General features: G+C 28.1%; 8 protein-coding genes across 9 annotated transcripts; 4 read left to right on the top strand and 4 right to left on the bottom strand.

The window, feature by feature from the left end:
• Window positions 1-41: 41 nt before the first annotated feature.
• Window positions 42-2,430, top strand: OCT59_018079 (uncharacterized protein; the record flags this gene model as incomplete). Its single annotated transcript, XM_025322357.2, has 11 exons — window positions 42-278; window positions 372-411; window positions 476-882; window positions 960-1,013; window positions 1,115-1,358; window positions 1,428-1,484; window positions 1,568-1,627; window positions 1,705-1,760; window positions 1,837-1,927; window positions 1,999-2,045; window positions 2,119-2,430. The coding sequence occupies 11 exons, from the start codon at window positions 42-44 to the stop codon at window positions 2,428-2,430; spliced, it is 1,605 nt and encodes a 534-aa protein (XP_025166475.2).
• A 3,725-nt stretch (window positions 2,431-6,155) lies between these two features.
• On the top strand, window positions 6,156-8,567 carry OCT59_018078 (uncharacterized protein; the record flags this gene model as incomplete). The annotated part of the gene is made up of 11 exons (XM_066148523.1): window positions 6,156-6,392; window positions 6,481-6,520; window positions 6,597-7,003; window positions 7,080-7,133; window positions 7,236-7,479; window positions 7,549-7,605; window positions 7,688-7,747; window positions 7,824-7,879; window positions 7,964-8,054; window positions 8,136-8,182; window positions 8,256-8,567. 11 exons carry the CDS (start codon window positions 6,156-6,158, stop codon window positions 8,565-8,567), a joined length of 1,605 nt encoding a protein of 534 aa, XP_066004445.1.
• On the bottom strand, window positions 8,178-11,468 carry OCT59_018077 (uncharacterized protein; the record flags this gene model as incomplete). Its single annotated transcript, XM_025322359.2, has 6 exons — window positions 8,178-9,600; window positions 9,670-9,817; window positions 9,888-10,488; window positions 10,579-10,836; window positions 10,907-11,288; window positions 11,401-11,468. The coding sequence occupies 6 exons, from the start codon at window positions 11,466-11,468 to the stop codon at window positions 8,658-8,660; spliced, it is 2,400 nt and encodes a 799-aa protein (XP_025166477.1). The 3' UTR covers window positions 8,178-8,657.
• Window positions 11,469-11,757: 289 nt separating this feature from the next.
• On the top strand, window positions 11,758-14,278 carry OCT59_018076 (ATP-binding cassette sub- E member 1; the record flags this gene model as incomplete). Its single annotated transcript, XM_066148522.1, has 10 exons — window positions 11,758-11,860; window positions 11,949-12,250; window positions 12,334-12,423; window positions 12,497-12,711; window positions 12,793-12,882; window positions 12,961-13,235; window positions 13,305-13,749; window positions 13,839-13,961; window positions 14,032-14,162; window positions 14,244-14,278. The coding sequence occupies 10 exons, from the start codon at window positions 11,758-11,760 to the stop codon at window positions 14,276-14,278; spliced, it is 1,809 nt and encodes a 602-aa protein (XP_066004444.1).
• A 1,639-nt stretch (window positions 14,279-15,917) lies between these two features.
• Window positions 15,918-16,577, bottom strand: OCT59_018075 (uncharacterized protein; the record flags this gene model as incomplete). The annotated part of the gene is made up of 1 exon (XM_025311976.1): window positions 15,918-16,577. One exon carries the CDS (start codon window positions 16,575-16,577, stop codon window positions 15,918-15,920), a length of 660 nt encoding a protein of 219 aa, XP_025166480.1.
• A 948-nt stretch (window positions 16,578-17,525) lies between these two features.
• OCT59_018074 (uncharacterized protein) lies at window positions 17,526-18,173 on the bottom strand (the record flags this gene model as incomplete). Its single annotated transcript, XM_025322361.2, has 1 exon — window positions 17,526-18,173. The coding sequence occupies one exon, from the start codon at window positions 18,171-18,173 to the stop codon at window positions 17,526-17,528; it is 648 nt and encodes a 215-aa protein (XP_025166481.1).
• A 1,829-nt stretch (window positions 18,174-20,002) lies between these two features.
• On the top strand, window positions 20,003-22,053 carry OCT59_018073 (uncharacterized protein). 2 transcript variants are annotated; one of them, XM_025322362.2, is made up of 7 exons: window positions 20,006-20,085; window positions 20,286-20,448; window positions 20,522-20,657; window positions 20,744-20,962; window positions 21,061-21,335; window positions 21,408-21,557; window positions 21,635-22,053. In XM_025322362.2, exons 1-7 carry the CDS (start codon window positions 20,038-20,040, stop codon window positions 21,907-21,909), a joined length of 1,266 nt encoding a protein of 421 aa, XP_025166482.1. In that variant the 5' UTR covers window positions 20,006-20,037; the 3' UTR covers window positions 21,910-22,053. The 2 variants fall into 2 exon arrangements, with proteins under 2 accessions (XP_066004443.1, XP_025166482.1); XM_066148521.1 differs by having other exon boundaries at window positions 20,003-20,085; window positions 21,408-22,053.
• A 96-nt stretch (window positions 22,054-22,149) lies between these two features.
• On the bottom strand, window positions 22,150-25,144 carry OCT59_018072 (uncharacterized protein; the record flags this gene model as incomplete). Its single annotated transcript, XM_066148520.1, has 3 exons — window positions 22,150-23,830; window positions 23,926-24,049; window positions 24,137-25,144. The coding sequence occupies 3 exons, from the start codon at window positions 25,142-25,144 to the stop codon at window positions 22,296-22,298; spliced, it is 2,667 nt and encodes an 888-aa protein (XP_066004442.1). The 3' UTR covers window positions 22,150-22,295.
• Between the last annotated feature and the right edge of the window lie 821 nt (window positions 25,145-25,965).

The raw sequence follows: 25,965 nt of genomic DNA, 5'->3' as shown, positions 1-25,965 counted from the left end.
AGGAATCAAATCAAATATATTTGTAATTTATACATATAAAAATGATTTTCAGATCCAAATTTTCTGATGTTGATATTAAAAAAATTGGAGTTTATCAATTTATTACTAGTAATCCTTACGGAATTGATGATGATAAAGCTATTTTTATTGATGGTAATACCGATAAAAAATTAACATTCGGTCAACTTAAAACTAATTCAAAGAAATTCGCATTTGGATTGATAAATAAAATCGGATTTAAACGTGGAGATGTTTTGGCAATATATTCTCCCAATCATGTAAGTGATACCTATCTGTGGTATAATATAAAATAAATTTTTATATAATTCTTTATAATTTTTTTCTTTTTCTTTTTCTTTTTCTTTTTTTAGATTGATTATCCAGTAGTTATCTTTGGTGCAATCGCAGCTGGTAAATAAAAGTTACAAAACAAAGGTCTAGGTAATTTTCGAATTTTTTAACTTTTTTTTTTTAGGAGGAATAGTAACATCGGTTAATCCAGAATATACATCTGAAGAATTTGCCTTTCAATTAAAAGACAGTGGTGCATCTGTTATTATTTGTCATCCTGATTATCTTGAAAAAGCTATCAAGGCCGCAAAAGTAGCAAATATTCCCGAATCCAAAATACTTTTATTTGATGAAAATGAAATCAATGATTTTCTACCTTTCTTATTTTTACTTTCTAATCAAGAAATTAATCCAGTAGAATATACACCGGAAGAAGTAAAATCAACTACTGCTTATTTATGTTATAGTTCCGGTACCACGGGAAAAAATAAAGGAGTTGAAATCACGCACTACAATATGGTTTCAAATTTAACTCAAATGGATATTTTTGAAGATCAAATAAATCATGAAAATGTTCATATAGGAACTCTTGTAAGTTATAATTAATTTTTGGATTTGGAACACGTACTTAATGTGCTTAACTAATTACATAATTTTTCGAAATTTAGCCTTTCTTCCATATATACGGATTGGCCTTTCTTATACACTTTGTTATTATTAAGGTATATAAAGGTTTTGTCTTCATTCCTTCTGTCACGAGCTAATTTATTTTCTTCTCGCATTTTTTGGTTTTTCGATTTTTATTTTTCATTGTAATTTTAAGGGAGGTTCAAGTGTTATCCTTCGTAAATTCGAATTGGAAAAATTTTGTCGTGCGATTCAAGATTATAAAGTAAATATAGCTCCAATCGTTCCCCCTATAGTTTTGCTCTTGGTTAATAATCCTATAGCGAGAAAGTATGATCTATCAAGTTTAAAATTGGCTATAAGTGCTGCTGCTCCTTTGAGTAAAGATTTATGTAAAAAATTTGTTGAAATTTATAAAGCTCCGATCAAACAAGCTTATGGTACGTATTTGAACTAATATTTTTTTACTCGAAATATTGTTTTGCTTATATTTTTATTATTTCTTTTAGGATTAACTGAAACAACTCCATTTGCAATCGTGGCGAAAACTGATAACATTGTCGATGGTAAATTGAGTTGTCAGAGTTGTCATGTGACTTTTCGTTAACGAAACGCGTATTTCCTAAATTTCATCTTCTTTTTTTGTTAGGCTCAATTGGAATTCTTCTTCCAAACGTGGAATGTAAGATAATTTCAGAAAATAATAAAGGTAATTATTATTATTTACTATTTATAACAATAAATCTAAAGTAAAAACAGGCTAAACAAAAATTCGATTTATTATAGAACTTGAATATGATGAAGAAGGCGAATTTTGTATTCGAGGTCCAAATGTTATGAAGGTAAATTTTTTTTTATGGTTTAAAATCAATAAAATAAATTAAATATATACGTTTACGATATATGCAATTTATATAGGGCTATCTTAATAATAAAGAAGCTACGGATGCGTGTATTGATAGTGATGGCTGGTTCCATACTGGAGATTTGGGATATGCTGATTCTCAAGGTATAATATATTTATCTAAAAAAATATAATTTTAAAATAAATTTTTAAAAAAAAACCAATTTGTCTTGTAGGAAACTTTTTTATTGTCGATCGCGTTAAAGAATTAATAAAATATAAGGTAAACTGAAAACGGATAATTAATTATCGCTCTCTTTTAATATCCTCTACTAAAAAAAACTTGATAAATATAGGGATTCCAGGTGGCTCCAGCTGAACTTGAATCAGTTTTGCTTACTCATCCATCAATTATTGATTGTGCTGTAACTGGTATATATTCTGATGAACAAGCAACGGAATATCCGTTAGCATATGTAGTATTAAAACAAAATGAAATTCAATCTGATGAGTTAAAAAAAGAAATTAAAGATTTTGTCTCTCAAAGAGTTGCTCCGCATAAAAAATTGCGTGGTGGTATTTATTTTACCGATAAAATTCCTAAAACTCCTGCTGGTAAAATTTTGAGAAGATTTTTAAAAGAAAGAGCTAGGAATGAAAGTATTTAAGAAATATTTATTGTAACATTGTAAAGGTTTCTAATTTATATTTTTAATTCAGTAGTGTTTTCTTTTTGTTCATTTTATGATTGATTATTATTATACTTAAAATCATTAATAAAATCACTATTCCATCTATTATCAATTTAATTTTTTAAATTAATGACAAATCTTGAACTAATTTTATTTTCAGGGAAATGATTTTTATGCTATTATCTACCGTACAAATAGTAATACTGTATGCATGGTTTTATTCGTAAATGAAAAGTAAATGTTTCGGAAGTTCAATTGTTGTGCATGCGTTGTATACTTTGATACCTGTGATTAGTGATGTTTTTGGAAGGCTTTCAATGACTTTTTATCGGAATTGGACCTTCCAATTCTTCCAATTCCAACATTTCAATAATATTATCTTACTTACATATAATATATATGTAAATCTATGGTATTGGAACTGAAGCTTTCAATAGAAATTTTATTGGGTTGGAAGGTTGGAATTTGGAAGAATTGGAAGTTTCTAATAGCTCCAGTGCACATCGCTGCTTATGACGTAGATGTGCACACTTTTTTCTTATTTATATAAGCGAAGACAAAATATGTAGGTCTTTCTGCTTGTCACGTGGAACATTTAAACTGTAACTTGAATTTTGAATCTGAGGATAGAAAACTGCGTGGTTTTATTAAATTAAAGAGGTTTCGTTAGTCCGGAGTGTAACGAAGGACTATATATTATTGTGCAAAGTAATCAATAATAAGGTCACATAATCGATGAATTTATAAAAATCTCATGTGAAATTAAAGTTTTATAAATATTTATATAAATTAACTTCTTTTTGCAAAGAATAAATCGTATTTTATAGTAGAACAAAAATGATATTGATAAGTTATTTTTATTGATGGTATTACCGATAAAAAGTTAACATGCATTTGAATTGATAAATAAAGTTGGGTTACGTGAGGACATTTTGGCAATATATTCTCCCAATCATGTACCCGTGGAATAACAAAATAATTTTTAGAAATAATTATTTATCATTTTTAAATCTAGTTATCTTCAGTACAATCGTAGCTAAAAAAGAACTAGATATTTTATAGTTCAGAATTCAGAATTTTACCTTTTTTAATAACGCCGGTTAATCCAGAATATATATCAAGAATTTGCCTCTCAATTAATAGATTGTGGTGCATCTGTTATTATAAGTCGTCCTAGTTATCTCAACAAAGCTATCAAAACTGCAGACGCAACAAATATTCACGAATCCAAGATATTTTTATTTTGATGAAAAGCGAAATCACCTTATTCTCTAATCAAGAAATTAATTCAGTAGAATATACACTAGAAGAAGAAAAATCAACTACAGCATTGAAACCACACACTTTAAATAAATATAATTTATTTTTGTGTTTTTCGATTATACGCTTTACTAAATACATAATTTTCCGAATTTAGCCTTTCTTCCATATATACAGTATATGGATTGACACTTCTTATACACTTTGTTAATATTAAGGTATACAAAAAGCTTTGGCATCATTCCTTCTGTCGCGAACTACTTATTTATTTCTTCGATTTTTTTTTATTTTTTTTACAATTTCAAGGGTAATTCATGTGTTATTCTCGTAAATTCGAAATAGGAGCATTTTATCGCTCGTATAATTCGAGATTATGAAATAAATATAGCTCCAATCGTTCCTCCTCTAATTTTGTGGTCTATCAAGTTTAAAATAGGCTATAAGTGCTACTGCTCCTTTAAATAAGAAATTATGTACTAAGATCTTTTGAAATTTTTCAATTCAATTAAGTAAGCCTATGGTAAGTATTTTGAACTAATTTTATTTTATGATAGAAATATTCTTTTGCTTATTATTTTCTTTTTTTCTTTTAGGTTTAACTGAAACATCTCTATTTGTATTATGACGAAAACTGATAATATGACTTTTTGTTATTCGCAATAATCTATGAAACGCGTATTCCCCTAATTTAACTTTTTTTGTTAGGCTCGTAGAATGTAAGATAATTTCAAAAGATAAACAAATCTAAGTAAAAAAAAAAATTCGATTTATTAGTAGAACTTGGATATAATAGATCACAATGTTGTGTTACGTTATACCTATAATATAAAAAGGTTGTTTAATTTCGGAACTATACGGTATAAGGTAAACCGAAGCAATCTCTTAATCGGAAGTTCGGAACTATATGGTATAAGGTAAACCGAAACAATCTCTTTTAAGAGATGCTCTTCTAAAAACATAAATATAATAACAGCAAGTTTCTCCAGTTCGCTATAATTGGTAAATATTCCAACTGAATATCCGTTAGCATGTGTAATTCTCATTAGTCAAGAAGATTACTTGTTGGTGTTCATTTTATCGAAAAAACCCACTGGTAAAATATTAATATGATTATTAAGAGAAAGAACTAAAAATGAATGTATTTAAGAAATGTTTATTGTAAACAATATAAAGTGTTAAAAAAAATCTCATTCCTAATTTATATTTTAAATTCAATAGTGTTTCCTTTTTTTGTTAATTTTGATTGATTATTATTATATTTAAATCATTAATAACAATTACAGTAACAATCGGAGGACGAACTCCATTCCCATTCAATTTTCCAAGTCAAGGACTTATTTTAAATGATATTTGTTTGGAAATATTTCATGCAATATATCTACTATACCAATAGTAACATCGTTGTCGGACCAATTCCCGACATCTTTCCTAACAAATTCTGAATCGACATTAGTGTTTTACAAATAGATATACAAAATAAATTGAGCAAAAATAATCTATTTAGAAAATAATTGTTGACCATTTCATATTTTTTTGTAATAATTTTAAATATAAATTATTTAATATTTTAAATTAATAAATTTTTTTCATAAGATCATTAATTTATTTATTATATAAGAAAATTTATTTTTATTTTATTTTTTCGTAGTAAATTTATCATTTTTCATAATTTGATTTCGGGAAATTGTCATGTCGAGGTAATATCATGTCGGGAAAAGTTCTTTCGGGAAATCGTTGTCGGGAAAAGGTTACGTCGGGAATAAATGTTTCGAAAGTTCCATTTAATTCTTTTGTATTATTGTGATTACATTGTTTTGATGTATACGTAGATATGTACAATGTTCTTATTAAATTTATGCAAAAAGGAAAGATCTAGCTAATTTTATTTGTCAGAAGTTTTATACAAAAAAAAGGGTGTAATTCATACATCATTTTTTGATAGATGAATTTCTTTTATGGTAAAGAAGCCGACTTAAATTATACTTAAATTACTTAAATTATCGATTCTAAATATAGTAAAATTTAGTATATTTTAAAGAAATAGAATGTTGCGACATTATCATTCAAACACACATTGTACTACTTTGACAAATTTATTAAATCGTGATACTTAAAAAAATGTATGAATGGATTTAATTTGTCTAGTTATTTGTCTACTTTCATGAAAAGGGAGATTATTTGTTTGTGAATCAACAATATATTAATTAGTACATAATTGATAACAACAAGCCTAACCCAAATCTTCTATTTACGGTGCTGTTGTTACTATACACCATATGTACGTCTAGATTTTAATCTTATTAAAAGATTCATAATAGGAAAATTTTATAAAATCGATAGATAATCGTCAGTATCAATGAGTTTTATAGATGAAATTTTTATATAAATTGACCTCTTTTCGCAGGAATCAAACATACTTATAATTTATACATATACTAAAAATGATTTTCAGATCCAAGTTTTCTGATGTTGATATTAAAAAAATCGGAGTTTATCAATTTATTACTAGTAATCCTTATGGAATTGATGATGATAAAGCTATTTTTATTGATGGTAATACCGATAAAAAATTAACATTCGGTCAACTTAAAACTAATTCAAAGAAATTGGCATTTGGATTGATAAACAAAATCGGATTTAAACGTGGAGATGTTTTGGCAATATATTCTCCTAATCATGTAAGCGATACCTATTTGTGATATATATATAAAATAAATTATTAAAACAATTCTTTATAATATTTCTCTTTTCCTTTTTCTTTTTTAGATTGATTATCCAGTAGTTATCTTTGGTGCAATCGCAGCTGGTAAATAAAAGTTACAGAAAAAAGGTCTAGGTAATTTTTTTGTCTCGAATTTTTTAACTTTTTTTTTTTTTTTTAGGAGGAATAGTAACGCCGGTTAATCCAGAATATACATCTGAAGAATTTGCCTTTCAATTAAAAGACAGTGGTGCATCTGTTATTATATGTCATCCTGATTATCTTGAAAAAGCTATCAAGGCCGCAAAAGTAGCAAATATTCCCGAATCCAAAATACTTTTATTTGATGAAAATGAAATCAATGATTTTCTACCTTTCTTATCCTTACTTTCTGATCAAGAAATTAATCCAGTAGAATATACACCGGAAGAAGTAAAATCAACTACTGCTTATTTATGTTATAGTTCCGGTACCACAGGAAAAAATAAAGGAGTTGAAACCACGCACTATAATATGGTTTCAAATTTAAGTCAACTCGATGTTTTTGAGGATCAAATAAATCATGAAAATGTTTATATAGGAACTCTCGTAAGTTATAACTAATTTTTGGGTTGGAACACGTACTTAATGTGCTTAACTAATTACATAATTTTTTCGAATTTAGCCTTCCTTCCATATATACGGATTGACCCTTTTTATACACTTTGTTATTCTTAAGGTATATAAAAATTTTGTCTTCATTCCTTCTGTCACGAGCTAATTTATTTTCTTCTCCCATTTTTTGGTTTATCGGTTTTTTATTTTTCATTGTAATTTCAAGGGAGCTTCATGTGTTCTCCTTCGTAAATTCGAATTGGAAAAATTTTGTCGTGCGATTCAAGATTATAAAGTAAATATAGCTCCAATCGTTCCCCCTATAGTTTTGCTCTTGGTTAATAATCCTATAGCGAGAAAGTATGATCTATCAAGTTTAAAATTGGCTATAAGTGCTGCTGCTCCTTTGAGTAAAGATTTATCTACAAAATTTGTTGAAATTTATAAAGTTCCGATCAAACAAGCTTATGGTACGTATTTGAACTAATATTTTTTTACTCGAAATATTGTTTTGCTTATATTTTTATTATTTCTTTTAGGATTAACTGAAACAACTCCATTTGCAATCGTGACGAAAACTGATAACATTGTCGATGGTAAATTGAGTTGTCAGAGTTGTCATGTGACTTTTCGTTAACGAAACGCGTATTCCCTAAATTTCATCATCTTTTTTTTTAGGCTCAATTGGAATTCTTCTTCCAAACGTGGAATGTAAGATAATTTCAGAAAATAATAAAGGTAACTATTATTATTTACTATTTATAACAATAAATCTAAAGTAAAAAATAGGCTAAACAAATTCGATTTATTATAGAACTTGAATTTGATGAAAAAGGCGAATTTTATATTCGAGGTCCAAATGTTATGAAGGTAAATTTTTTTTATTGATGTTTAAAATCAATAAAATATATACGTTTAATTATACGATATATGCAATTATTTATATTCATATAGGGCTATCTTAATAATAAAGAAGCTACGGATGCGTGTATTGATAGTGATGGCTGGTTCCATACTGGAGATTTGGGATATGTTAATCCTCAAGGTATAATATATTTATCTAAAAAAAAAAAATAATTATAATTTTAAAATAAAATTTTATAAAAAAAACCGATTTGTCTTGTAGGAAACTTTTTTATTGTCGATCGCGTTAAAGAATTAATAAAATATAAGGTAAACTGAAAACGGATAATTAATTATCGATCTCTTTTAAGATGCTCTTCTAAAAAACTTATGACAAATATAGGGATTCCAGGTGGCTCCAGCTGAACTTGAATCAGTTTTGCTTACTCATCCATCAATTACTGATTGTGCTGTAATTGGTGTAAATTCTGATGAACAAGCAACGGAATATCCGTTAGCATATGTAGTATTAAAACAAAATGAAATTCAATCTGATGAGTTGAAAGAAGAAATTAAAGATTTTGTCTCTCAAAGAGTTGCTCCGCATAAAAAATTGCGTGGTGGTGTATGTTTTACCGATAAAATTCCTAAAAGTTCTGCTGGTAAAATTTTGAGAAGATCTTTAAGAGAAAGAGCTAGGAATGAACGTATTTAAGACATGTTTATTGTAACATTGTAAAGTGTGCTAAAATCTCGTTCCTAATAAAGTAATATTTTTTTATTCATTCATGATAAATTAAAATCATCAATAAAATGCTTTTACAGTTCCATCTACTACCAGTTCATTTTCCAAATTAGTGACACAGATCTCGGATTGGTTTTCTTTAGACAATGCTGATTCGCATACTGTATTTGCTTGGAAGTGTTTTACGTTATTGTCTACTGTACCAATAGTAACATGCATAATTTTATTCGTAGAACGAATCTCTGATGGAACAATTCTATCTACAACAAGAGCCATAATTTGTGAATCGAAAACTATCTTATTAATATGTACTTTCACTTGAGGAAGATCTTTACATATTTTTTCGTATTGTTCCCAGAGCTTCTTTTTTTTGTAGTCCGGTGGATCTATTTTTAATTCTTTAGAATGAATGAGCGTAACATGATGTTCAAAACCAATACGTTCCCCTTGAACCAATTTCTTGAAAATTCCAGAATCTTCGTTTGGATGTTTATTATAATAATCAGAGAGAAATTCTTGTACGTTAAAATCCAATTTTATTCCATAAAATGAAACTTTAGGCGGTTTATTGCCAACAATTTTACGGACTGTTGGTTTGTAATCACTTATCTCTTCTAAAACTTTTTCAATTTTATCTTCACTAGGTTTTTCAAACCCAAGAATCGGTTTTAATTCATTAATAACAGTTTCAAGGTTAGTTTTAACATCATTGGCAACATCTAATTCAATGACATGATCAAATTGGTTATCTATTTTGTTATTTGAATTCAAAGGTTGAAAGTCATTCAAAAATCTCCACATGACATTCTCATATTCTACATTTTTGGGAGTAAGAGACTGATGGTTTTCTCCCCGAGAAACTACGCGTTTAGACGTTATTTTGAAAATTTCATTCTTAGTTCGATCTTCATGATTCCAGTAAATAGCTACAATACGGACGTTTGATAAATTACTTTTCACTGCTTCTATCAAAGTCTTACGCAACTCTATTATATGATTATTCCTGAAATTATATATGAGATTCATTATATTAATAAACTCTTAAAATAAACAATAGTTTTACTCTTTTTACCTGTCTGCAAGTACACCACTGTGGCTGCTTAGGCTTTCGTTTATACTTCTGTAAAATTCAATTCGTGCTTTTTTTCCAATAATGTTATCATTTTGTATATGAGCAAATGAAAATAATTTTGCTAGTGCTAAAAAAAGGGTCGTTTTGCCTGTAAATAGATAATAAAAATGAATTACTCCTACATGACGAAAAAGATGACGAGTTAACAAAATACTTACCACACCCTATTGTACCAACCGGAACCAATAATGTTTTGATTTCTTCTTGTGGAATTTTTGCAAAGGTCTGGATATCACCTTTATTATTCAGATATTCCAAGAACATGTCTCTAACACGGAAAATTCCTTTATTTTTACCATACTCCTCAAAAAGTTTAGGATGCGTTTTGATCTTTTCTGTAACCCATTCTAGATATTGTTTACTCAGCGCATAAGTTGTTCTTGGTTTTTTCTTACTTAAAGCCGCTCTAGTAATTTCTCTCCATTCACGGTACATAAGGTATGGTTCATCATATTTGATTTTAAAGAAGAAATCTTGCCCTGTTGAAACAGTTTTAGTTCGGATAACAAATCCTTCAATTGGTCTATCATCTAGCACCCTTTTTTCTTTGATTACATTAATGAAACTTTTAACCTCGTCTACAGTTTGCTTTACATAATATTTAACTGGATTAAAACCCCATTCCTTTGCAAAATTTGTGACTATTTTACTTGGCCATGTTTTGAGATCGGCTGTATTAAGATTAATTCCGTGAAGATATAATCCATAACTATCTTGCGCATATGGAAGCACGTGCTCTTCAAATTGGTCGTCACATAACTATTGGTGATTTGGGCACGAGCAATAACGCATTTTTTTAATTCCCTCGTTAAAAAATATGTTTATCACAAGAAAATAAATAGAATTTACCTCCGCTACTGCAGTCGATCTGTTTTTGTATAAGAAATTTGCCAACTCTTCTTTAGTCCTACCTACTTTCTTCAAATGTTTATCAAGCCATTGTTCACCTACAACAGCATGAGCTAAAGCATTTTCTCTTTCACCCATTGAATGTTTACTTGTAACTACAATATAATCTCCCGGAAGTCCACTAATGAATATAATGCATCCATTTTCCTTGACCGTAACTTCATAAGGTCCTTTGGTTTGTGTAACAATTTCCTCCCACTAGAAATTTTAATTGGTTAATTTAGTGATCGTCTAATTTTGGTCGAAAATAACATATGAATCAACAAACCTTAGTTTCTGTTACTTCATCAATATTAAAGAACTTATCATAACCACGGATGACTATTTCATTTTTACTATTTGTTTCTCTTGTAAATAGTCCCCTAGCTTGTGTAGGAGTGCGATGTTTTTTGTAATCCCATTCGTTCATCTTCCACGAAGAAAGCGTGACCCCAGAGGATTTGTGAACAAATTCATTTCTTTTAACTTTTTTTCCCTTAGATTTATAAAGATTAGAAATTAGTTCGTCAGCTTCTGTTAAGTCTTTTTGAGTAACTGGATCTATTTGTATTGAGTCTTGGCTTGTGTCGGATTTTGTCGATTTTTTGATTTCATCAGACGCATTCTCGCCGTCTACATTTCTTGTGTCATTTTTATTTTTTGTTGAAATGCTATAAAAAATAGAAAACGATAATAAAGATTAAATCATATTTACCAATAAATACTTTTATCTCCTTTGAACAAACATATTTTACATCAAATAAAGTGTTATTTAGTTCTAACCTTGTAAATTTTCTGTAAAATATAAAAACAACTATAAAAATGAATAAAGTACTTAGATTCAAATCCATGACTATTGACAAAAATCCAGAGATTCAATTACGTAAAATATATGCTTTGAAACTATCCAAATTTAGTCGAGTTTATTTTAAAAGTTTATTTGCCAACATTGAATTCTACTACATTATATAGCTGCTCTCTAACTGCGGTTCTGCGGTTTGCGCAGAAATTTTTTTTAAAGAATCTACATCAGTTGATAATTGATTATATAATATGACATAATCAAAAATTTTTTTCATTTACCGCAGTTATAAATCACTTTTTCGGTTTTTTTTTTTTACATTTGATTACTTGGCCATTATGAGTGAAAAACATACCAGAATTGCCATTGTTAGTTCTGATAAATGCAAACCGAAAAAATGTAGACAGGAATGTAAAAAATCATGTCCTGTTGTTAGAATGGGTAAACATTTTATTTGTATTTTAAAGTCTTTTCCTTTTCTTTTTTTTTGATCTGTAAATATTTCACGGCACATTTATTTTCTCAACAGGTAAACTTTGCATTGAAGTTACTCCCGAGAGTAAAATTGCTTACATTTCTGAGGAACTGTGTATTGGTTGTGGTATTTGCATTAAGAAATGCCCATTCGGTGCTATTATGATTATTAACTTACCCACCAACCTTGAAAGACAAGTTACTCACCGTTACAATGCCAACTCTTTTAAACTTCATAAATTACCTGTTCCTAGACCTGGTCAAGTTCTAGGATTGGTTGGTACTAATGGTATTGGTAAAAGTACTGCACTGAAAATTTTGGCTGGGAAATTGAAACCAAATTTAGGAAAATTCAACGTGAGTGTTATATCGTATGTATTTAGGTTATTTGTTCGCGCATAGAATCTAATTGTGCAATAATTTACCTTGCATGATTTAAGGATCCCCCAGATTGGCAGGATATTCTAAAATACTTTCGAGGAAATGAATTGCAAAACTATTTTACAAAAATTTTAGAGGATAATTTGAAGGTAGTTTTAACTTATTCACTGGATTATGTTAATATTTCATCTGATCTTTTTTATTTATTCATTTTGGCATCAGGCAATAATCAAACCCCAGTACGTAGACCAAATTCCAAAAGCTGTTAATGGAATTGTTGAAACGTTGATAAATAATAAATCGGAAAAAAATAATAAAGATGATATGATCGATGTATTAGATCTAAAAGACGTTTTGGGACGCCAAGTAAAAGAGTTATCAGGTGGGGAGCTTCAACGTTTTGCTATTGCTGTTGTGTGTATCCAAAAAGCTGATATGTGAGTGTTAAATATTCATTTGGTATTAATTTATTGTGAACAATAAAAATATAGCTTTGTTAATTTATAACCTTGATTTAGCTACATGTTCGATGAGCCGTCATCGTATTTGGATGTCAAACAACGTTTGAATGCCGCTAAGGCAATAAGATCTTTATTAACGCCCGATTGGTAATTTATTTTATAATTGAAATGAGTAAAATTAAAAGATTCCCCTAATCTAATTAATTTACATTTAATTTTTTTAAGTTACGTCATTGTTGTAGAACATGACTTGTCAGTTTTGGATTATTTATCTGATTTCATTTGCGTGCTTTATGGTGTCCCCTCAGTGTATGGTGTTGTTACTATGCCTTTCTCAATTCGCGAAGGTATTAATATATTCTTGGATGGTAAGGTGCCAACAGAGAATCTGAGATTTCGTGAAGAATCTTTAACGTTTAAACTGGCAGAAACTGCCGAGGATGAAAAGGAAGTAGAAAAACATAGAAGATATAGATATCCAGATATGAAAAAAACATTAGGTAAAGTCAACATATCCTTATTTAAATAGATTCTTCCATTACTAATTATAATTATTGCATGATTAATAGGAAATTTTAAGTTAAGCGTTAAGGCTGGTGAATTCACGGATTCTGAAATTATTGTTATGCTTGGAGAAAATGGAACCGGTAAAACAACGTTCATCAGATTATTGGCTGGTGCAATTAAAGCTGATGGTGATGAACAAATTCCCGAGTTGAATGTTAGTTACAAACCACAAAAGATTTCACCAAAATACGTGGGAACAGTACGCAGTCTTCTGCATGATAAGATCAGAAATTCCTTCACACATGCACAATTTCAAACTGATGTTGTGAAGCCGATGCAAATTGAAAATATTATTGATCAAGAAGTAGCAACTTTATCTGGTGGTGAACTTCAACGTGTAGCAATTGTGCTGGCATTAGGGAAACCAGCGGACATATATTTGATTGATGAACCCTCCGCGTACTTGGATTCAGAACAACGTATTGTTGCAGCTAAAGTCATCAAAAGGTAAATATATTTCCATATATTCATGTTTAAAATTATCAATAATTTTTATTGGAATTATTTATATATCTATGTGCATTCCTTTATTTTAGATTCATTCTTCATAGCAAAAAAACAGCCTTTGTTGTAGAACATGACTTTATTATGGCTACTTATTTAGCAGATCGTGTTGTTTTGTATGAAGGAATGCCATCAGTAGAGGCTACAGCAACTACGTAAGTTTAGAGTATATTATTTTGATAAAAATTTATAAAATATGATAATAACCTTATCAATATTATTTAGTCCACAATCACTATTGTCGGGTATGAATAAGTTTCTCAAATCTCTCGAGATCACGTTTAGACGTGATCCAACCAATTTTAGGCCAAGAATAAATAAATTGAATTCCCAGAACGATCAAGAACAAAAGTCAAGTAAGTGAAAGATTTTAATCTTGTAATTAATATATTTAAGGAATGCATTGATGAATGTATTTATTTTTTCCAAAATTATAGGTGGTAATTATTTCTTTTTGGAAGTTGATTCTTAAAAATAAAATTTGTTATAATATCTTAGTATTTTACTATTTATAATTTATTATTTAAGTATTTTAGTGGATTAAAAAGTTATCTTCTTTATAGTTAGATAGATAGTTTCGAATCTGTAGATTTGAAATTAAAATTTTGATAATTAAAACATGAAAGTTTATTATATTGTTTTGTAGTAATATTTCACTATTTACCTATAATATTTCGTTTATATATAGAATTTATTAACAAAAAAAATAAATAAATTAAAATAATAAATAATAATTTAATCTCAAGTTAATAATGTATGCTAACACTAACTAACGACTGCTTTATCTGATATGGGATTTGGCCTAAATTCATAAGCGCGAATAATAAAATATTGTGAGTTTGTTCTACTTCTCTTTCTTTAATGAACAAATAGACATCTCTCATCTTTTCATCGCCCTTTTTTATAACGCCTTTCAATAATTTAACTAATTTAAAACCACATCTTTTTAGTACGTTATGACTTTGCTCATTATTCACAAAAGTCATACCAATAATATAATCTAAATGTAATTCTTTAAAGGCAATCTCATTACAAATAAAATTTGCAGCAGTACTAACGATACCTAAACCTCTGTATTCTGAAGAAATATAATATCCAATTTCATACGATTCATTAAATAACTTTTTATCTTGATCATCTTCGATAATATATTTTTCTTTTATTTAAAGTAATCCAATACATCCAATAAATTCATCATTTGAATTACGAATCGCCCATTTATTACATTGTAATGTTTTTGTATATTCTACTATGCATTTATTAACAAACCGTTCCGCGTGTAAGGATTTGGCAATGTAAAAGTATTTTCATGAATATCAATTGAATTTATATTTGTTGGTCCAAGTAATGAAACAATTTGTGGTATATCCGTTAATTTTGAAGCGGATAAATGAATTTCTCGGTTGCTTTTTTGGGAATGTTTAATTCAAATGGTCCTTTTGATTTAATATTTAATGCAAGAGAATTCATAATGAGAAAATATTTTAAAATTTTTGAACACAATAAAAAGGAAACGATTTCTTCATTAACGTGAGAAATGCTGGATCGTAATGATCATTGATTGTTCATTTAGTAATATCTACAGCAAATTCTTTATTATTGTGGTATAACAGACAATAATTTATTCAAAAAAGGGTTAGTAATTTTATAAAATATGATTATTAGTCTCTCGAGATCACGTTTAGATGTGATCCAACCAATTTTAGATTCCCAGCTATGCTAAACTTAAAAAGTACAATCTCTATATATCGAAATTTTTTTTTGCTATATTGGTTCAGTTTATCAAATTTCATTGTGTAATCACAATTTGTCGTCCCTCTCTTTTTGGAAGGGTAATTTAAAAAGTTATCTTTATGGTTAGATAGTTTCGAATCTGTAATTTTGAAATTAAAATTTTGATAATTAAAACATGAAAATTTATTATATTGTTTGGTAGTAATATTTCACTATTTACCTATAATATTTATTTCTTTTATATATAGAATTTATTAAAAAATAAATAAATTAAAATAATAAATAATAATTTAATCTCAAGTTAATAATGTATGCTAAATACTAACTAACGACTGCTTTGTCTGATGTGAGATTTGGCCTAAATTCATAAGCGCGAATTATAAAATATTATGAATTTGTTCTACTTCTCTTTCTTTAATGAACCAATAGACATCTCTCATCTCATCGCCCTTTTTTAAAGCGTCTTTCAATAATTTAACAAATTTAAAACCACATCTTTTTAGTACGTTATGACTTTGCTCATTATTCGCAAAAGCCATACCAATAATATAATTTAAATGCAATTCTTTAAAAGCAATCTCATTACAAATAAAATTTGCAGCAGCACTAACGATACCTAAACCTCTGTATTCTGAAGAAATATAATATCCAATTTCATACGATTCATTAAATAACTTTTTATCTTGATCATCGTCGACAGCATATTTTTCTTTTAATATTTCATGTAATCCAATACATCCAATAAATTCTTCATTTGAATTACGAATCGCCCATATATTACATTGTAATGTTTTTGTATATTCTACTATGCATTTATTAACAAACCATTCTGCGTCTGATAATGTATAAGGATTTGGCAATGAAGAAGTATTTTTATGAATATCAATTGAATTTATATTTGTTGGTCCAAGCAATGAAACAATTTGTGGTATATCCGTTAATTTTAAAGCGGATAAATGAAATTTATCGGTTGCTTTTTTGGGAAGGTTTAATTCAAATGGTCCTTTTGATTTAATATTTAATGCCAGAGAATTCATAATGAGAAAATATTTAATGAGAAAATATTTAAAATATTTCAAGATTCGCTGGATTCACTGTTAAGAAAATGAATTAAATCATACGATAAAACGATATAACCGATATTTATAAATTTTTGAACACTATATAGTCATGTTAGTCATAATTACAAATAAATTCCTTGGTATGATATAAAAAAGGAAACGATTTCTTCATTAACGTGAGAAATGCTGACTCATAATGATCATTGATTGAACAAGGCCATCAGTAATATCTACATAAATAAATTTAAAATACAATTGTTAGTAATGCCCATTCTTTAAATTATTTTTATTAAAGTCAAAAAAAAAAGGTTAGTAATTTTATAAAATATGATTGTTAGTCGATCACTTTTAAATGTGATCCAACCAACTTTAGATCCTAATATTAGCTTGGATCTTCAAAGGTTTACTATTTATAATTTATTAAGTATTTTGGTGGATTAAAAGTTATCTTCTTTTATGGTTCGAATTATTTATTTTACATTAAACGAAGATTTGTTAATACTATTAATCAGTGTTCGGAAATGACCTGGTCATTTGACCATTTAAATGATTTATGAAATCATTTGTCATTATTCATAATCATTTGTCATTTGGTCATTTCAATCATTTGATTTTGATTGGCTAATATTTATCACATAAATAATCATGTGACTATAATTAAAAAATAATGAATGTAGTGTAGGCAAAAATCATAATGCTGGCCAAAATTACATTCAAATGACCAAGATCATTTGTCATTTGAGCATTGAAATGACATGTCATTTGTCATTTATCATTTGAATCATTTGGTCATTTCAAGTACACTGATTTGATAGTAATATTTATAATTCTTTTACAACAGAATTTTTTTTTTTAAAAAAAGTAATAAATAATAATTTATTCGCGAGTTAATAATGGCTAACTAGTGTATTTTACAAGTGCGAATTATTGAATTTGACCTACTTCCCTTTCTTTAATGAACCAATAGACGTCTCTCATTTCACCACTTTTTTTAAAGGCATTTTTTAATAATTTAACTAATTTAAAGCCACTTCGTTCTAGTACATTATGACTTCGTTCATTATCCACAAAAGTAATACCAACGACATAATTTAAATGTAATTCTTTAAAGGCAATCTCATTACAAACAAGATTTACAGCAGAACTAACAATACCTAAACCTCTATATTCTAAAGAAATATAATACCCAATTCCATACGAATCATTAAAAAATTTTTTATCTTGATCATCTTCGATAACATATTTTTCATTTGTTTGATATAATCCGACATAACCGATAAATTCTTCATTTGAATTACGAATTGCCCACATATTACATCGCAATGTTTTTGTATATTCTACTATGCATTTATTAACAAACCGTTCCGCATCCGATAATGTATAAGGATATGGCAATGAAGCAGTATTTTTATGAATATCAATTGAATTTATATTTGTTGGTCTAAGCAATGAAAAAATTTGCGGTATATCCGTCAATATTAAAGCGGATAAATGAAATTTTTCAGTTGTTTTTTTGGGAAGATTTAATTCAAATGGTCCTTTTGATTTAATATTCAATGTCGGAGAATTCATAGAAAATATTTTTATGATACGATAAAACGATGTACGGTTCACCCTTTATACTATAATGAATTTTTATATAATGAATAATGCCTGATACAGATTTTTTTATAAACAATTATTTTTGATATAATAGCCCTTAGTATAGTGAAGATCTTCAATTTTAAGTTGCACAGATCATTAATGAATTTTTATCACATGATACATGACCAAAATGTACTAATTTTTAAAAAATAGATGCAAATCATAATAAATTTTGATATCTTATTCTCTATATGCTAGTGAATTCCTTCACCATAATCTCCAGCCTGTGGGATTCGGGGTTAGTGGTACTGCCACTATTTTATCATCGAACTCAATCTGCTCATTACAGACAAAATACATATAATTTGAAATTTTATAGATTTTAATTTAGTAACAGAATTTTGTTAAAATTACGCGATTTTATGACAGCAGATTAAGACGTGATCTATGCCGCTTTACATTTTACAAGCGCAATTTATAAAATATTATTGAATTTGATCTACTTCCCTTTCTTTAACGAATCATCGCCCTTTTTTAAAGCGTTTTTTAATAATTTAACAAATTTAAAACCACTTCTTTTTAGTACATTATGACTTTGTTCATTATTTACAAAGCCATACTACCAAAGACGTGATTTAAATGTAATTCTTTAAAGGCAATCTCATTACAAACAACATTTATAGCAGAACTAACGATACCTAAACTGAAGAAATATAATAGCCAATTCATACGATTCATTAAATAGCTTTTTATCTTGATCAACTTCGATAATATATTTTTCTTTTTCTTTTATTTGATGTAATCCAATATACCCAATAAATTCTTCACTTGAATTACGAATTGCCCACATATTACATCGCAATGTTTTTTCTTATTCTATTATACATTTATTAACAAACCGTTCTGCATCTGATAATGTATAAGGATTTGGCAATATATCAATTGAATTTATATTTGTCGGTTCAAGTAATGAAACAATTTATGGTTATCGGTTAATTTAAAGCGGATAAATGAAATTTTTCAGTTTTTTTTTTTTGAAGGTTGGACTTTTTGATTTGATGTTTAATTTCGGAGGACTCATAATAAGAAATATTTTGAAACCGGTATAGGCTAAATTTTAATTTTGAGCCGGGATTTTTTTGGAGCCTGATCAGTCTTTTGCAAGTTCTATTAATCTATTTTGTACTCTTATTAAAATTAAAAAATTTACCAGAAAATCGATTATTCAAGAGTTTAAAAGCTCATTCATAGGAGTCTCTGCAAGAAAATAACGATCGAAAATCATACTTGCAATAAATTACATCCTTAATTTTGCCTGAAATCGAATTATTATGTTATCGTTAACGATTAATACTTCCTTTAAATATTAAAGCTTCCTAAAAAAAAATTACTTAAATAAAAAAAAATTTTATTATGTGTGTCATTTACGCTGGAGAGAAATATGATTTTAAGGAATCCATACACATTCAGGAAGAAACAAAAATAAAATTAATAGATAAAATAAATAAAATAAATATTCATTAAAAAAAAAATATATTCATTAAAATAGGTTTGTTCGGGCGAAAAAAACCGGCGTTCAAGGGAAATTGTCCGTCATATATTTTGATAATTTAAAATAAAAATAGTTTTTTTTGCTACATATAAAAAATTGAAGTTTTGGATTGTAATTTAGTTGCTTTTTAGTATCGTTATTTAGAAAAGAAACCCTTGTATAAAAGTTGAGATTTTTTTCGCAGGGATCATATAAGATTAGATCACGTGAAGAATGCTGAGTCATATCATCTGCAGATTAAAGAAATTTTTTTTTTCTTATTTTTGATGTGGTTCGACCTAACTTTTTAGTCTCTTTAAAATGACGTATGTGAATACTGTCTTTACGGAAGGTCCTTTGGAGGCTCAGGTGCGTTGAGTGTTGAAGAAATGATTTAAGTTTCAACTTTGGGAAAGATTTTTTATTAAACAGAATTTATGAAATTACAAATTTAAATTTATTGCTATTTTTTATATATATATATATATATTGTGGCTTATAATGTTATCACAAGAAATAATAAATATCATATTATAATTATAGAACATCTACAAACATTTTTATCATAGGCATCGGAGTTTGCTTCTTATGTCTCCAAATTAAAAGGTGAACCAGAAGAAAAAGGACCTTTTATTATAGAGACGAGAAATCTATTAAAAGATAAAAAGTTCGAGCAAGTCTTTCAGTTATTCGCTAAATCTACATCAGTATTACTTGAAGCACCGGAAAAGGGTACTTCTTAATAATTTAAATTTAATGATCTGTTAATTTTTTATACTAAATCTTACGCTTGTTTAAAATTTAGAATTTGAAGCTATATTTAATCTTCTGATTGCCATTTTAAAGTCTGCATCACCTGATACTCACCCAACTTTAATAAAATCATCAATTGAATCGTTGGTGGTAAATCAAAATGATAAAGCTATTCAAAAACTTAAAGTGTTGGTTATTAAACGATTTTTTAATTTTATAAGTAAAAATTATAATTATAAATTTTTCTAAGCTTTTTTTTTATATTTTAATATAGTCTTCAAAATCTATATAATACTCTGGAATATGCCTCACCACTCAGATATGATGTGTTTCTTACAATTCTTGATATTGCAGCCAAAAATGATGAAATTGATACTTTGTTACTACAACTGTCACGTCTAGACACTTGGGTAAAGGAATGGGCAATTTCAACAAATCAAATACGGGAATTGTATATGACTGTTTCGAATAGACTGAAGGAAGCAGGAGAACTGTATGTTATAATGCGATTTACTTAATATAGCTCTTATTTTTTTCTTTTCATGATCTGATTGATATTAAATAATTATTAAAAATATTGGAAATGCATAGCAAACTATCCCACGACTTCCTATTAAAACATCTCGCCACCTACTCTTCTTCCGATGACCTTTCTACAGCTAAACCTGCAGTAATTCGTGCAGTCACTGAAGCTATTCAATTACCCGAAATTTTAAGTTTTGAAGATATACTCGAATTACATGTAGCCATACAATGCTTGAAAAGTGAGGAAAAACTTTTTGATCTACTAAAAGTTTTCTTGAATGGGAACTTAAAAGAATATAAGGCATATGTTGATAAAAATCCAGATGATGTTGAAAAATTTGGTAAATATAATGGAATTCACAAAGAATAAAGTTAACGTCATGAGTTCACTAACCAATATTTCGTATAATTAGGACTTTCTATTGAAGACAATACACGTAAGATTAGGTTATTAACGTTAGCTTCTCTAGCGTCAGAGAACGTTTCTCGCGAAATTTCTTATGAAACTATAGCAAAGGCATTAGAAATTGAAGAATCTGAGGTTGAAATGTGGACAATCGACGGTAACCTATTAAATATTATTTATATAATTTTTAATGCTGATATATGTAGGAAAGCTAACAATTTTTTCTAATGTTAGTTATTCGTGCTAATTTAATTGAAGCAAAAATTAACCAAGTCAAGAAGACAATTCTTGTAAATAGATCTACATATCGAACATTTACAATGGAACAATGGAAACAGTTATCTGCTAAGCTTGAAGGTTGGAAAAAATCTCTTGTGGATATTTTACAGGTCATTGCTAACGCAAAATTAATTGCTCAACATTCCAATTTAAATGTAAATAACGCTGCCAGTTCAGCTGTTGTAGTTGTCGATGGTGTCAATGGTCAAGAGGAAGTTTCTGGGAGTTAGTCAAAGTATTGTTTCAAAAAAGAAACAAAAAAAGATTTAAAAAATAAAAAAAATAAACAAATAAATTATTGGTGGAATAATTGTATCTTAATAATAATTTAGTAATAAAAAACTTTTCAGATATTATTCCAATTTTAATAGGAAAAATATTATTTATTTATTTTTATTTTATTTTATTTTATTTTTATTTATTTTTCTTTTTTATAAAAAAGAAAGAGGACACGTCATTTAAAATCATTTAATAATAAATTAATTATGATACACCAATAACTTAATTTATTAAGCTTATTTTTTATACTATACACAATAATATTACAAAATAAATAAATAAACAAACAACAAAAACGAAAACCAGTATCATTTTTATTAATTATATAAATTGTCCATTATCGAGGGCCAACGCTTCCATCATTACTGTCAGAATAATTATTAAACCCAGGATATATTGATGATAATTCTTCCATAACCTGGTTATGAGAAGCTGAAACACCCGAATTAGTTGGATTAACATTATCAAATAAGATATCATCCATATAAAAAGGTTCCCACTGATTACCGGATTGTGGTGAAATCTGGTGATGATTATTATCATTTTGATTACTTGCATCAAATGATGATAGATGATTAAATTGTTGATGTAATGAAGTAACTACTGCTCCTGGTGATGATGTAGGTGATGCACTAAAGGTTGATGCCATCATGAATTGTTGGTGTATTTGTTGGTTTTGTAATTGGGAACGTGGCAATTGTACATTTGATTGTTGTTGTAGATGTGGTGTATTTGAATTTTTGTTAATTGTATTAGCCACAGTTGTCGGAGAATTAGTCTCAGTATCTGAAATAATACCTAATCCATCACCACTAGTACTATTCTTAATAGTATTTCCGAAATTATCATCAGAATATTTACTTGTCGTTGATGTATTGGAAGTTGTGTTATTATCATTACTACCATTATTAACACTCGTTATTGAGGATGGTTTCTGTGTATTCTGTAAATTATTATTGTTATTTTGTTCCAACATTTGTATAACTAATGGAAGTGGAATTGAAAGATGGTTGCCGCCAGAACTTCCATTAGTAATCATCATAATACCTTCCAATTCTTTTAACATTTCTTTAAGAAAACCAATATTAGCATTTTCGGCGGCCCCTCTTAATTCTTCTATAGTATCATTTAAAGCCTTCTTTGCATCTTGGGCATGATCAGCAGATCCATTCATTATAACCATTTCCATCATAGCAGATTGTAATATTCCATAAACAGGATATTGGAAATTACAAAGTGCTTTTTTATCAAAATGCCTTGTTGTCTTTGCAATATCAGTAATTGTAGTTGCAGCAGTAAGACAAGTTTTAATTGGACCTTGATTTGCCTCAATTTTTGGATTATTATAAGCTTGTGCCAAATAAGGTTGATGTAATAAAATAATACAAGTATGAAATAAAATATTAATATATCCAGCATAAACTGAAAATCTAGCTAATTGAAATAAACTTCTAAGATCAGTATTTGGTAAATATTGATATTGTAATTCATCAGGTAATTCTTTTAACCATTTGGCCAATGCAGCTCTTATTTGTCTTAACATACTCTTTTGATCCATTGCATGATCCACCCAAGTTGATTCTGCTGCTTTTGGTTGTGAAGAATAACCAAACCTCCATATTTGTCCAAGTATTCGTGATAATTTAACAAAAGCTATAAAGAAATTTCGGGCAGGTCGTTCAAATGATGGTAATGTTGGTAATGGAACATTTACATTTATATCATCTATTGCATATGGTTTACCAAATATAAATGAAAGCCATCTGTCACAACAATAAATGCAATAAAACACTCTACGTCTTTCTTCATCCTCCTCGGGAAGCAAGTTATTAGAATCACTACGTTCAAGATGCAACGCATGTGCCATTTGAACTTTTTTTTTAAAAAAAAAAAGAATTACATACATTATTAGCATACGTTTAATCGTAACGTGTTGTCAAGATATATATAAATAGTTTAACTCTTACCAGCCATGCCTAAAAACATATATGTACTATCTAAACGTGATACAGTATTTTCCGCATGAGTAAGTAGTAATAATGCTTGTACTGTTTCCAATCGAGGTGTATCATACAATGTATCCAATAATTTCTAAAAAAAAGAAGAAGCGTGTATTTAATATAAATGAAACATGATAAATTATGAGTTACATCCTAAAAAAAAAAAAATTTTTTTTACCTTTGCACTATCAAAGAAAACGCCACCAGGTTTATCAGGAGTTTTCTGAATGGAAGGATCATCAGAATATCTTGCAGCAGCCAAAGCTAAAGTAGCGGTTACTAACAATTGAGAATGTTTTGTATTCTCATTACGCCAATGATCAATAAACTTTCGACGATCCAATATTGGAATCGTAACGTTAAATTGAGTAAAATATTCATGTATCAAATGCTGACATAATTCTTTAGATGGAGGAGGAATAGAAGCTTTAGGTGAAGGAGTAACATCAGGTGTTGAAGAAACATTACTTGTTGTTGAATTAATATTAGTAGGGGAAGAATTGGCAGATAAATCGAAGGGATTAATAGATATTTTTGAAAGTTTATCGACTAATTCAACCACACTACTTGGAAAAGTATGGTTTAATATTAGACTCAAAGGAGATGTAACTTGATTTGATTCATTACGAGTTGACTCGGTAAGAATCGGAATATCTAATACAATCGAATTTGATTTATTAGTTGAATCATCTTTTTGTGAGAGTGTATCATTAGAAATATTGGAAGAATCAGAAGTTGAAATAGCGGAAATTGTAGATTTAATAATATCTGCAAATACATCTTTTGCATATTGACTTTTATTTGGGACTACAGTTTCAACTAAGAATTCGAATCCCTTTTTAAGACGTTGAATCTCTTGATTTGTTAAAATTAATTCAGATTCTTGTTGAGGAGATGTAATTTTTTGTTGTTGTTGTTGTTGTTGCTGCTGCTGCTGTTGTTGTTGTTGTTGAACTTGTGAAGATGGAATGAAATCACCAGGGATTAATTGATGCTGATGTTGTTGATGTTGTTGATGCTGATGCTGATTTTGATGAAACATTTGTCGTAATGGTGTATGTTGATTTGTGAATTGTGATTGTTGAAGATTAGGAAGATTTTGTTGTGATTGTTGATTTTGTTGATTTGGTTTTGGTTCTAATTCAGATAAGCGCGTTCGCTTACTTGGAACAGTTGAAGATATCATTAATTTAAATTTCTAAGTCTAAAATAAGAGGGAAAAAAATGTAGTTGTAAAAAAATAATAGGGTGAAATGAATAAATAAAACAATAAAAAAATGGAATAAAAATGAATAAATATATATATAATAAATAATAAGGTTTAAAGAAAAAATTTTGAGGATTTATTTTATTTTTATTTGAATATTCAAATGAAAAAAAAGTAATATTTTTAAAATAACGGAAGAAATTTTTTTTAAAAAAATAAAAATTTTTTTTTTTTTTTTTAAATAAAAAAATGGGAGTGGCTTTTTTTTTTGTATAAAAAGAGAAAAAATTCGAGTTTTAAAAAAGGGGGGGTTTTTTTAATAAACACAATGTGCAACTTTGCTGCAAACATGGGTTAGTTTATTAAAAGCTTGTGTATTAAAAAAGTTTAGTTCAAACCTTTTTTTGAGCAAATGAATTATTTTTTTGATAATGATCATAGTAGATACAATTGATTGTTCTATGCATAAACGATCAAAGAAAAAAAAAATAAATTAAAATGATTTTAGTGGTTGTTCCATTTAAAGTAGTGTAATGTAAGGAGAGGGGTAGGGAATAAACCACAGACCTTAATTTTCAGTATAAGGTAACTCAAAAGTAACAAAAGTAATAAATTCAATTGCCAAGAGATCGGGAATAAATATTTTAATCTTATTATATTGTATAAAAATGTTTGTTTTCTCAAGCATTCCCAGCAGGACAGCAGGACAACATCTAAGCGCATTATATAATGGATACTATTTATGGTTTGGTCTTATGTTACATTTATTTATTTTTATTTTTACAAGAAATGATTCGTTA

The sequence above is a fragment of the Rhizophagus irregularis genome, chromosome 27 (assembly GCF_026210795.1).
Source record: "Rhizophagus irregularis chromosome 27, complete sequence".
NCBI classification, from domain to species: domain Eukaryota; kingdom Fungi; phylum Glomeromycota; class Glomeromycetes; order Glomerales; family Glomeraceae; genus Rhizophagus; species Rhizophagus irregularis.
Note: the sequence above shows the minus strand (reverse complement) of the source record. Positions and strands in the feature narration are given on the sequence as shown.